The 13,286-nt window shown below is 44.2% G+C and overlaps 1 protein-coding gene across 1 annotated transcript; it reads left to right on the forward strand.

The window, feature by feature from the left end:
* The first annotated feature begins 1,152 nt into the window (after nucleotides 1-1,152).
* On the forward strand, nucleotides 1,153-4,558 carry LOC119268374 (uncharacterized protein At1g03900-like). Its single transcript, XM_037549991.1, has 8 exons — nucleotides 1,153-1,511; nucleotides 1,631-1,662; nucleotides 2,107-2,207; nucleotides 2,288-2,360; nucleotides 2,490-2,521; nucleotides 2,785-2,875; nucleotides 3,285-3,396; nucleotides 3,996-4,558. The coding sequence occupies exons 1-8, from the start codon at nucleotides 1,419-1,421 to the stop codon at nucleotides 4,383-4,385; spliced, it is 924 nt and encodes a 307-aa protein (XP_037405888.1). The 5' UTR covers nucleotides 1,153-1,418; the 3' UTR covers nucleotides 4,386-4,558.
* Nucleotides 4,559-13,286: the final 8,728 nt, after the last annotated feature.

The following is a 13,286-nucleotide window of genomic DNA, read 5'->3' on the forward strand; positions in this document are numbered from 1 at the left end:
ATGGAAATGGGCAAGGTATGGGGTAGGTAGAGCAATACCATACACATACCCGTGTAGTCAATGGGTACAAAATTCTTCCCATACGCGTACCCATGGATATAAAACTTTACTCGTACCCATAACCGATGGGTTCCCAACGGTTAGATCAAACAGTACACAAGTTATGCATGATTTTACATTCATCGATACCACCTATACCGTGACATCGACAGCTACATTTTTACCTACCCCCTTCACATCACTTTAATCCATACCTTCTCGTAGAGGGCGGTACATGCCCATGCCCTAGCTTTTCATGTCATGGTCCTTGCCGAGGTATGCCCCTCTTATGTCAGATCATCTTTCCTAGCCACTTGGGCACGACCAGACACGCTGGGATGCGGGACCTCCTCTCTCGGAAAAGAGGGAGTTCCCCCGAGCACTTCCCATGGCCCATCAGGTTGACCTCACGGAGGGCCCTCGATGGCTCCTTTGGGGAGGCCCAAGGGGTACCCCCGTCCTGATCCCGTCGATAACCGGTGCCGATTTTTGCGAGGGCGAGTTGATGCTGCTTCAATGGCGATCAATTTTTTCCTCATCGGGACACGCGATGCGGAGGAGGGCGGTCGGTGCAGAGCAAGACAGTCGACGCAATGAGTATAGCCGAGACTGGTGGCTAGTGACCATCCGTGCCGCGGCAAATTTGTGAGGCGTGCTGCTCGATAGGCGGCGGCAAACAGCAGTGGCGAAATGCGGTGGGGTTTGGCGGCAGTTGATGACGATGACAAACATCGAGCTAAGGCCTCCTTTGGTTTGGAAGAATTTCATAAGAATTTTAGAGGATACGATTCTTATAGGATTTTTTCCTTTAGAGCCTTTTGGTTTATAGGAATGGATTCCTATTCCTATATAGGATTGGTTCCTATCCTTCACTTTTCATAGGAAAATAAAAATGAGCCTAGACTTAATGGAAAAATTCCTTTGATGTCAACCAAATGACATCTTATTTCCTATTCCTACTCATAAGATTTGAGATACATGCCATCTCATTTTCTATAAAATTTCTATTCCTATGATAATCCTATTCTATAAGGGTGGTTACCACCGTGATAGGCGTGGGAGAGGGGAGGATCAGACGGCCCCGCACCCTCTCATCTAAGGGGCAGGGAGGTGACCGGCCAGGGCTGGCGCCGGTCGACAAGGACAACTCTCAACACCTTCCCTTCTCCTTCCTACATTCCTCGTCCTCCTCAGTCTCTCCCCTCTCACCTCCCAACCCAAAGGATCCCTCCTCTTCACACTCCGTGTCGCCACATTCGGAGCTCGGATCCAACCACTGCTTATCCCACCCGATCCCTCCCAAATCACCCCCGCACCCGATTCGCTCCTCCCCTGCAAAGAGAGGTCTATACCCCTACCTTGATTCGGCGGCCGGCGCCATGGCGAGCGGCAGCGAGCAGCCGCAGGCGGAGACCGAGCCCGAGGCGGTGGAGCTCGTGCTGTTCCAGGTCGCCGAGTGCTACGTCTATCTGGTATTCGTCCTAATTCTCTTTGGTTTCTGTGACAATCTAGTGATGGGGATTCATCGAGCGCTTGCTGTGCATGAATGTGTTGCCGACGGCCTGACGTTTTGGGGCCTTTTTGTGTGCAGATACCTCCTAGGAAGACGGCCGCCTCTTACAGGTTCTGCTCCTCTTAGTTCGTTGAAGAATCTGATAACGGTTTGTTAGGATTTGTATCTGTTGACTGTCAGGTTGAATAGCGTTAGTAGCTAAATAGACCAGGAAAATCACAATTAGCTAAAGGTTGCAGGCCTTGTTTCAGCATTTTTTTCGCATTTGCAAACTTGATTGCAAAGCTAATGCACTATTTTGCTTCACGATTGCCTGTTCGTCCTTTTTGGTGTCCGGTTCGAGTGATGGATTGAACTTATCTTCTATTTGGTTTGAATGTATCACCAGTTCGCAACCGCGTCATTGCTTATACGAACGTGATAATTGAAAAAAAGACTAGGAAGGAAATCCTACATATATCATGGACTACCCCACCATAGGATTAATCCACTCCTCAGACCATATCATGCCTTCCGCAATTTATTGAAAATGATCTTACATTAGTGACATCTAGGGCTGATGAGTGGAATGTCAACAAATGGGCTTGGGAAGGGGCACTTAAGGTTGCCAGCAAGGGGGAAGAATGTGTCATCAAACTGGAAGACAAGAGCACTGGTACAGTAATTTTGTTACTGCTGGCCATTCCTTTGTAGCGTTTGTAATCCTGACTTCTTAATTTCTCTTGCTCATTTCAGGTGAGCTGTATGCCAGGGCATTTCTGAGAGAAGGCGAACCACATCCGGTGGAAGCTGTAATTGATAGCAGCAGGTCGGTATATATTGCTGCCACAGGGCAGTCTAATTGTATAATGAAATGTGTGCCTTTGCAGTTCCATTCTGGGTTAGACACCGCAAATACTCTATTAGCAGAACCTGAAACGATTCTTATTGCTTGCAGATATTTTGTACTTCGCGTTGAAGAGAATATAGGTGATAACTTGTCTTTTCCTCGAGTTATAAGATCTTGCATTTGCACTGACATTCTACTTACTGCTGAGTTTAGCCGTTTGCCATAGTATTTGATACTTAGTGTCGAGCTGGTGAGCATAGTGTTTGTTAAGTTGTGTTGAGATGGTGAGCATGGTATTTGACAAGTAGTATTGAGGTGCTGAGCATATTACTTGATCTGGTTAGCACCATTTCTTGCAATGGTTCGTATATAGAAGCATGACAATTCTTACTATGCACTGCAGATGGGCGTCAGCGTCATGCTTTTATAGGGTTAGGCTTCCGTGAAAGAACTGAAGCATATGACTTCCAAGCTGCTCTACATGACCATATGAAGTATCCTTTTATCTTATCTTGAAACACAATATGTTGCCTGTAATTTGGATTGTCACATGAATGTTTCCCATGCAAGTCAGTCCACGACCAGAGACTATATATGTGGAATTCCATTAGATCAAAAAGTAATGTCTGCTTAGCACAATATATTATTGTTTTGAAACAACAATTTTAATACTAAGTTGGTCTATTACATGAATCCAGTCAGGTCACTGAGCAATGCTCAGAACTTTGAATGCACTTCCAGTTGACAAAAATATTTCTTTTAAAGTTATATGAAATATTTCTTGGCCAGTCACTTTTCTTCTTCTTTCCTGTTTCTTTATTATTTCTAAATATATTGGTGTATGGTATTAGAGTTGTACAATAAGTTGTTCATATAATCTGTTGTTCTCTTACATTATCAAAGATATCTAAACAAGAAGAAGACCGCTGAAGAGATGGTGCAGCACTATGAGAATACGTCATCAGTGGATTATAGCCTCAAAGAAGGGGAAACTTTAGTTCTCCAACTAAAAAATGTAAGTTTTCATTGACTTCTTATTCCAGGAGAAATGAATTAAAGCTTGGTCATGGGATTATTTTTAAGTGTCTTAAAAATTACTCCCTCCGATCCAAAAAAAGTGGCTTTAGTTCAAATTTGAACTGAAGCTGAACTAAAGGCACGACACTTTTTTTGGATCAGAGGGAGTAGCATATATGATTTTTTATGCTTAACTAGTATTTTCCACTTTAAGATGCACAATTATTCTGTGTGCAACCTCCGTTTCCGGTCATGCATGGGATTTATTGAATTGGGGTAATCTTCTTATCTTGACCTAGAAAACACAGTCTAGTGCATCTTCAAGGTTCCTCCAATGGCATTTGAGAACATCATATACCCTTGCATGTTCGGGGATATATCAGTTTGAGCTGCTGTCACGTAAGAACTTGAGAAAAAACTGAACCTTACTAAGCTATAGTTAAGAATATTTTCGTTCATGCGGCAAAATTAGTTGACTAAAGTGTATTATGCTACAGTAATAAATTTGTATGCATGCCTTTGATAAGCACTTGAATTGCTTTGTATTTCTCATGTTCTTCACGTAACATGCCCCTGATTTTTGGGTCTGTTATGCAGAAAGAAAGTGCCAGCAAGACAAAATCTGCATTTTTCGAGCAAGGTCTGAACAAGCTGTCGTTCAATGAAAAAGCAAACACCAAGGAGGCCACAGTGTCCCTCAAACTCCCGCCACCTCCACCCTCACCCGTGTCTCCAACTGATTCTGGAGTTGCCATTTCCCCTTTCAAAGCAGAATTTCCTTCCCAGGAACAACCAGGCACCGGCGATGCCGGGGACGCCGCCGCTCCTTTCAAAGCAGAATTTCCTTCACAAGAAGAAGCACTGGATGATATCGTGGAAGCTAGAGCAGAAGCTGCTCCTCGTAATCAACCAGCCGCAGCAGAGAAGAGCAAACAAGGAAGCGTGGATGATGAGTTTGACTTTGGGGACTTCCAGGCTGCTGCTTGAATCATGTATCCTGTACATACGTCAACTTTATTACGTGGACACATACATGTCTCCTTTCTTTTTCTTGGATCTCCCGTCAGTTGTGACTTTTTTTGGCCACCCGAGTTGTTGTACAGAGAGCTGTCATATGATAAGCCGTATAAATTAAGAATACATATATAAGCCGTAGAACACATGGATGGAAACATTCTGGAATTTTTTTAAGCACATATTTTCTACTAAATTTAAATGAGTAATATGTAAAAAGTAGCCAAGGAAAGAAAGAAAGAAAAAGGAAAAAGCGGCAGATCCTATCCAATTCCTGATCTAGGTATCCCCATAGATTTGATCAACTAGAGTGAAACATCATCCCAGATTGGAAATAATCCAATCCTTGAGGGCCTGTTCATGCTTAATTTTGAAACTGTGAATTAGAAGGGTCATGTCCTTATTGAGCAAGAATTTCCAGGAATTTCTGCAAGGAACTTCCTGAAAATCTTGCCATTTCTTAGAATCCATAAGTTCCAGCACCCTAGAATAATTATATCCATCTCCAAGGCCTTGGGAAATTTCTGATGGGCTAGTAAAATCTCATCATACGTATAAGTTCCTCTTTGCCTATAGGTGATTATAGAGGCCCAACAGTCCTGAGGAAAAAGACAGTCCCAAAAAAGATGAAGAGCGGGTTCTTCAGCACCCTCATGCAAAATAACAAAGTCATAGCAGTCCAAGTGCATGGTTTTCCTCTTAGGAGTTTTTTGTGTTGACCCTATCATGAAGCAGTAGCTAGAAAAATATCGTATGCCTAATCCTGTCAGCACATTCCAGAGCCATTTGAAGATCTTGTGTGCTTCCACTCCATCTATCATAGTATTGTACACTAAGATGGAAGAGTAGTCTTATTCAGAGCATATCCACCTATCTTGATTCTGCCAATTGGTGTGTTGAGAAAGCAACAGTTGAAGCTCATTCAGCTGAGCAAAAGCTTGAGCTAAGAGAGGGGTGTGGAAGAAGACATAAATGTCAGCACTGTTAACCATATGCTAGAATAGTTTGAGGTGTGCCTTCCACTAGCTAGAATCCACCATCCTCTCACCAGAAATTCCTCGGAGTAGTATTTGTCCCAAATTAGTTGCACCCAAGGAAGACTTTCTTTATTGAAGAATTTTTTTAAGGGTTTTCATCAAGAGAGCTTTATTGTGGACAACCACATCTAGGATACCAATCCCACCCCGACTTTTAGGCTTGTGTATTGTGTTCCAGGCTATTAAAGTTTGCCCAGAGTTTTCTTGTCCATATTTCCTCCAAACGAAGTGTATGAAGTATTTGTTTATTTGCTCAATGACACCAGCAGGTAGGGCTAAAGCACACATGAAGAAAATAGGCATGAAAGAGAACACAAATTTAATAAGTTGTAGTCTTCCATCATATGATAGCATTGTGGAGCATCCGACCAACCTTCGCTCTATTACTTGACAAAATAGGACTAAAACCTTCATTTTTCAATCTTCCATCTCTTAGAGGAGGCCCAGATATGTGAGTGGAAAGTTACCCAGCTTGCGTCCCAGAAGATCAAGAATTCTGTTCGGATTTCATCGGGCACATTCAATGGAAGCAAAACTAATTTTCTACAGTTAATCTTCAGACTAGTTTGAGCAGAAAAATGAGTCAGAAGATTATTGAGTTGAAGAATTTGAGGTTCCTCTACTCGCATGATCAAGATGGTGTCCTCTGCATACTGAATCACTGGAAAATCTTGGTTGGAATGTGGTAAATGGGGTACCTGAATCAAATTGGCATTCGTTGCTTCATTAAGAATGGTTTGCAAAAGATCAGCGACTAGAACAAAAATAAGAGGGGAGAGAGGGTACCCTTGTCTAACCCCTCTTTTACAGTGAAGTTGTTTTCCTGGAACCCCATTAAGCAATACAGATGAGAAGCATGTGCTATGGACCATGCTCATCCACTTGATCCATATATCACCAAAGCTTTTTCCTTTCAGAATTTGAAAAAGAGTCTCATGCTCAATCACATCAAAGGCCTTCTCAAAGTCAAGCGCTAAAATAATTATTTCTTGCTTTCGCTGCTTTCACTGATGTATGTATTCAAAGGCCCAAGCCAGACAATCTTGGATTGATCTTTTCCTAAAAAACATATTGATATATGTGCACCAACTGGAGAATGATTTTCTGCAGCCTGTTTGCCAATAACTTTGTGACGATTCCGATTGTGCAGTTGAGCAAAGAAATATGCCTAAAGTCACTAGGAAGGAGAAGATTGTCCTTCTTCTGGTAAGAGTGATGAAGGAGCTATTAATAAGCTTGAGATCAATATCTCCGCAGTAGAAATCTTGAATGAGCTCATAAAAATCATTAGATATGATATCCATCCCAAATAAGCCTTTATAAATGCACCATTAAATCCATTAGGACTAGGGGCTTTGCTAGAGGGCATATTTTTAATCATCCTATCTATCTCTACGTTTGAAAAAGGTTCTTCCAATTGATTAATCTGATCATTGTTCTGAAGTAAGCTTGGCAGGTGAAAGAAATTGGAAGTTGGAGAAGAAGTGCCAAGTCTATCTTTAAAGGTTCTCCATGGGATTGCAACTTTGGCTTGATGATCGGAATGTTCAGCTTGGTTTTCATCCAAGAGCATAGGAATATAATTATTTTTGTATTTGATTCTTGCTTTTGCTTGGAAGAATTTTGTGTTACCATCACTAGATTTAACCCATCTTATGGTTTCTCTTCGCTTCCAATAAGCACTTTGATATTCCAAAAGGTTACCCATATGCTTTTTGACAATGTTCCTTCCATTCCACTCTTTAGTGCTTAAGGGCCTGAGTTCCTAAAATGTCCCAAACAAGGATCAAATCATTTGAATTACTGATGTAATGTGCTAAATTTGAGAAGTTCTTAGCCCAAATCTCTAGCCCCTTTTCGAGCCTTTTAAAGTTAACAGTAATCCTTTTGGCATTAGAAGTCATAGACACCTCTTGATCCCAAATTTTTTGACCACATCTCTGAATTCTAGGAATTTTAAAAAAATAATTAAATATGAAAATATTAGCTTTGGGAATGTTGGATCCCACATGAATGACACAAGGCACATGGTTAGATACGGGTTTAGCAAGAGTAGAAGCATAAGTATTGGGGTAATTTAACATCCAGGATTCAGAAGAAAACACTAATCCAACTTTTCTACTAAGGGTACCTCTTGCATATTGCTCCAAGTGAGCTTTCTATTTTGAGTGGAATCTCACTCAAGCTTAATTCACCGATGGTTGAGTTAAAGTTCATCATGTCATTAAAACTGCCTCCAACTCCATTTCTATCTTCAGGGTACCTATTGTAGTTGAAATCTCCTATAATTAACCAATCCACATGAGGGGAGCATTGATAACCCACAAGTATAGGGGATCGCGACAGTCTTCGAGGGTGAAATTTCACCCAAATTTATTGATTCGACACAAGGGGAGCCAAAGAATATTTATGAGTATTAGCACTTGAGTTGTCAATTCAACCACACCTGGAGAACTAAATATCTGCAGCAAAGTATTTAGTAGCACAATAGTATGATAGTTTGATAGCAATGGTATAATACTAGAAATAGTAACAGGAACAGTAACAGTAGCGGCTTTGTAGTGATTGTAACAACAACAACAACAACGAAATTAACTTAGCAAAGATCATTATAAGAAAAGCGTAGGCATTGGATCAGCAATGGATATTTGTGTTGGATGATATTTATCATGTAACAGTCACAACCTAGAGCAATATACAATAGGTCCGATTCATCAATGTAATGTAGGCATGTATTCCGTATATAGTCATATGTGCTTATAATAAGTTTGTATGCCATCTTTTGTCCTACCCTCCCATGGCAGTGGGGTCCAAAGGGAAACTAAGGGATATTAAGGCCTCCTTTTAATAGAGAACCGGAACAAAGCATTAACACATGGTCAATACATGAACTCCTCGAATTATAGCCATCCCCGGAGAGTATCCCAACTATTGTCACTTTGGGGTTTACAGATCAGAACAATAATAAGTGCATATAACTAGTAGATAGGATCAAGAACTCAAATATATTCATGAAAACATAAAGGGTTCATATCTGAAATCATGGCACTCGGGCCCTAGTGATAAGCATTAAGCATAGCAAAGTCATAGAAACATCAATCTCAGAACATAGTGGATACTAGGGATCAAGCCCTAACAAATTGAATCGATTACATGACAAATCTCATCCAACTCCATCATCGTCTAGCAAGCCTACGAAGGAATTACTCACTCCCTGTAGTCAGCATCATGAAGTTGTTGATGGAGAAGGGTTGATGATGATGATCGCGATGAACCCCCCTCTCTGGAGCCCCGTACGGACTCCAGATCAGCCCTCCCGATGAAGAACAGGAGGTGGCAGCGGCTTCATTTCGTAAAAGCGATGAAACTTCTTCTCTTGTTTTTTTCTCTCGGGAAGACGGTATCTATGGAGTTGAAATTAGGGTCGGCGGAGCCTCGTGGGCCCCACAAGGTAACATGTGGGCCCTAGGGGTGGGCGCACCCTATTGCCTTATAGGCAATAGGTGGCCCCCCTTTGGTGGATCTCCGTTCCAATATTTTTCATATATTCCATAAAAAATCTCCAAAAAGTTCTGTCTGATTCCGAGAACTTTTATTTCTGCACAAAAAACAACACCATGGTAGTTCTGCTAAAAATTGCGTCAGTTCGGGTTAGTTTCATTCAAATCACGCAAATTAGAGTCCAAAACAAGAGCAAAAGTGTTTGAAAAAGTAGACGATGGAGACGTATCAACTCTCCCAAGCTTAACTCATTGCTAGTCCTCAAGCAATTCAGTTGACAAACTGAAAGTGATAAAGAAAAACTTTTACAAACTCTTTTGTTCTTGTATCCGTACATAAGCATAAATAGCACCCAATGAGGGAGTCCTGGATTAGGGGGTCTCCGGACAGCCGGACTATATCCTTTAGCCAGACTGTTGGACTATGAAGATACCAGATTGAAGACTTCATCCCATGTCCGGACGAGACTTTCCTTGGCGTGGAAGGCAAGCTTGGCAATACGGATATGTAGATCTCCTCCCTTGTAACTGACTCTGTGTAACCCTAGCCCCCTCCGGTGTTTATATAAACCGGAGGGTTTAGTCCGTAGGACAACAACAAACATACCATAGGCTACCTTCTAGGGTTTAGCCTCTACGATCTCGTGGTAGATCAACTCTTGTAATAGTCATATCACCAAGATCAATCAAGCAGGACGTAGGGTATTACCTCCATCAAGAGGGCCCGAACCTGGGTAAACATCGTGTCCCCTGCCTCCTGTTACCATCCGCCTTAGACGCACAGTTCGGGACCCCCTACCCGAGATCCGCCGGTTTTGACACCGACATTGGTGCTTTCATTGAGAGTTCCACTGTGCCGTCACCGACTCACCGTAAAGGCTTGATGGCTCCTTCAATCATCGGTAGCGATGCGGTCTAGGGTGAGGTTTTCCTCATCGGATAGATCTTCGTATTCGGCGGCTTCGCACCACGGGCCAACTCGCTTGGCCATCTGGAGCAGATCAAGAGCTACGCCCCTGGCCATCAGGTCAGGTTTGGAAACTTCAACTACACTGCCGACATCCGCAGAGACTTGATCTTCGACGGATTCGAGCTCATGACAGGTGCGCCGCACAATCACGACGAGCATGACGTAACTCTGTCGTTGGACAATGTTCGGGAGATCGCATCTGCAACTAATCCGGCCCTCAATTCGGAGTAGATTGCGCCATCCAAGGACGGGGGAATAGACCCCGCCATGGAGGCAGCACTCTCAGTGGCGATAGAGCCGGATACTGACTTCACCCCCTACGAGAGCCGTGTTGCCGAACCGTTGGATTCGTCCTCGGCCACAGGCTCCGAACCGCCTGCATCCGCGCCCATCGAATCCGATTGGGTACCGATCATGGAGTTTACCTCCACGGATATCTTCCAGCACTCGCCTTTCGGTGATGTGCTAAATTCATTAAGATCTCTCTCCTTGTTAGGAGAACCTTGGCCGGATTATGTCCGGCTAGAACGGGATGCGGACGACGAAAAAATTCGCTCCCCACCCACCACCCACTTAGTAGCCACTATCGACGATTTAACCGACATGCTCGACTTCGACTCCGAAGACATCGACGGTATGGACGACGATGCAGGAGACGAACAGGAACCAGTGCCCACAGGGCGCTGGACAGCCACTTCATCACATGACATATACATGGTGGATACACCTAAAGAAGGCAATGGCGACGAGACAGCAGAGAATGACCCATCCAAGAAGCAAACCAAGCGCCGACGTCAGCGGCGCCGCTCTAAGTCCCGCCATAACAAAAACAGCGATAACATCGCAAGAGAAAATAACACTCCAGTCGACTCCAGAGGAAACGATGACCACATGGATCCGATGTCCGAACACGGCGACGCCACGGATAAACCTCACCAATCCCCCTCTGAGGAGAAAAATAGTCCGGACGAAGATGCACACATCATCCCGGAAAGGCACTTGGAAAAAGAGAACCTCCGCATAAGGCTTATTGCCACATCGAGGAGTCTGAAAAAGCAGAAGCAAAGGCTTAAGGCCACACAAAATACGCTCAACAGCAGGTGGAACAAAGTGCTCGACAACGAAGAAAAGTATAGTGGAAGTTACCACACAAAGAGCTATCCAAAGCACAAGGTATTACCTGAATTCGACGATGAGGCCTTAGAGCCCACACAGCCGGAAAATAAAACGGCCAACCGGACGGATCAACCACCTTGTGACCGCGATAGAGCGGCTAACAAGGCCACACATAAGTCCACACACGATCTACGTGAGGACTTGCGCCAAAAATCTAGTATGACCAGATCCATCTATGGATCTAAGAAGCGCGCTCCGGAACAAACCAAAACCAAATACTACAAACGTATGAACGCCATGATACATCCAAATACAGGGGTGCCGCGCACCCCCTATGTTTCACCGATGAGGTGCTGGACCACGAATTCCCAGAAGGATTCAAACCAGTGAACATAGAGGCATACGACGGGACCACAGACCCTGGGGTCTGGATTGAGGACTTTATCCTCCATATCCATATGGCTCGCGGAGATGATCTCCACGCCATCAAGTACTTGCCCCTCAAGCTCAAAGGACCAGCCCGACACTGGCTGAAAAGCCTCCCCGAAAACTCAATTGGAAGTTGGGAGGAGCTCGAGGATGCTTTTCGGGCTAATTTTCAAGGGACCTATGTCCGACCTCCAGATGTAGACGATTTAAGTCATATAATTCAACAGCTCGGAGAGTCAGCCCGAAAGCTTTGGAACAAGTTTCTCACTAAGAAGAACCAAATCGTCGACTGTCCGGACGCCGAAGCCTTAGCAGCTTTCAAGCACAGCGTCCGAGACGAATGGCTCGCCAGACACCTCGGCCAAGAAAAACCGAGAACAATGGCAGCCCTGACAAGCCTCATGACCCGCTTTGGTGCGGGTGAAGATGGCTGGTTAGCCCGCAGTAGCACCAGCGACCCAAGCACATCCGAAGTCAGGGATGTCAATGGAAAACCACGACGCAGTAAAAGCAAGCGTCAAAATAAAGAAGATAGCCCAGATAATACGGCGGTAAACGCCGGATTCAGGGGCTCTCGACCAGGTCAGCGGAAAAAGCCTTTCAAAGGCAGCAGAGATGGACCATCCAGCCTAAACAAGATTCTAGACAAACTGTGTCAGATTCATGGCACCCCTGATAAACCTGCAAATCACACCCACAGAGAGTGCTGGGTCTTTAAGCAGGACGGTAAGCTAAACGCCAAACACAAGGGAAGGGAGACACCAAGTGAAGACGAGGACGAACCTCGCCAGCAAAAGCACTGGAGGACAGAAAAAATTCCCACCAGAGGTTAAAACAGTAAACATGATCCATGTGACAAAGAGGAGAAGCAAACACGTACTCTGAGACATACGCGCCGTAGAGCCCGTCACCCCTAAGTTCAACCCCTGGTTGGCCTGCCCGATCACTTTTGATCGCAGGGATCACCTGACAAGCATCCGACATGAAGGATTGGCCGCCTTGGTGTTAGACCCAATAATAAACGGATACCATGTCACACAAGTCCTTATGGACGGCGACAGTGGTCTAAATCTGATATATCAGGACACAGTCCGCAAAATGGGGATAGACCCGACAAAAATCAGCCACAACAATACTACCTTCAAGGGAGTAATACCAGGCCCAGAGGCCCGCTGCACGGGCTCTCTATTACTAGAGGTTGTATTCGGTTCTTCCGACAACTTCTGAAGCGAAAAGTTAACTTTCTACATTGCTCCATTCCGAAGTGGCTATCAAGCACTACTCGGAAGAACAACTTTCGCTCATTTTAATGCGATACCACATTACGCTTCTCTTAAGCTTAAGATGCCCGGTCCACGTGGCACTATCACAGTTAGTGGAAATATTGAGCGTTCCCTATGCACGGAAGAACGCGCGGCGGCTTTAACAGCCGAGCACTAGACGGCCTCACCAACCAGAATAAATGACAGGTCGTCAAGACCACGGACACGGTTAGACGAGTCCGGCGCATCAATAGATATAACTAAGATTGGTGTGATGGTTAAACCCTCACAGACGGTACCAGGGGCTTCCCGCGTGTAATCAGGGCTAGTTCGGCTCAACTTGACTTATCTTGAATTTTAATTGTTTATTGAGAATAACCAATTTTTTGGCACGACAACTTTGACCTAAGTTCTTCTCTTTTACAGATGACAATCGTGCTACACCCATCCAGGACACGGCACAACGGAGACACAGGCACAGACGTGCAACAGGGACCCGCTCAAAGGTTTCTTTTCAGATTAAGACCCTGCGTAAACCTTTTTTTACTGTCTCTTGTTGC

This window comes from Triticum dicoccoides, chromosome 3A, assembly GCF_002162155.2.
Source record: "Triticum dicoccoides isolate Atlit2015 ecotype Zavitan chromosome 3A, WEW_v2.0, whole genome shotgun sequence".
NCBI classification, from domain to species: domain Eukaryota; kingdom Viridiplantae; phylum Streptophyta; class Magnoliopsida; order Poales; family Poaceae; genus Triticum; species Triticum dicoccoides.

Excerpts from the sequence above, each read along its gene's own strand:
- LOC119268374 (XM_037549991.1), top strand. The coding sequence starts at position 1,419 with ATGGCGAGCGGCAGCGAGCAGCCGCAGGCGGAGACCGAGCCCGAGGCG. Across the intron at positions 2,522-2,784 it reads TCGCGTTGAAGAGAATATAG|ATGGGCGTCAGCGTCATGCT; the intron begins GTGATAACTTGT and ends TATGCACTGCAG. Across the intron at positions 2,876-3,284 it reads GCTCTACATGACCATATGAA|ATATCTAAACAAGAAGAAGA; the intron begins GTATCCTTTTAT and ends ACATTATCAAAG.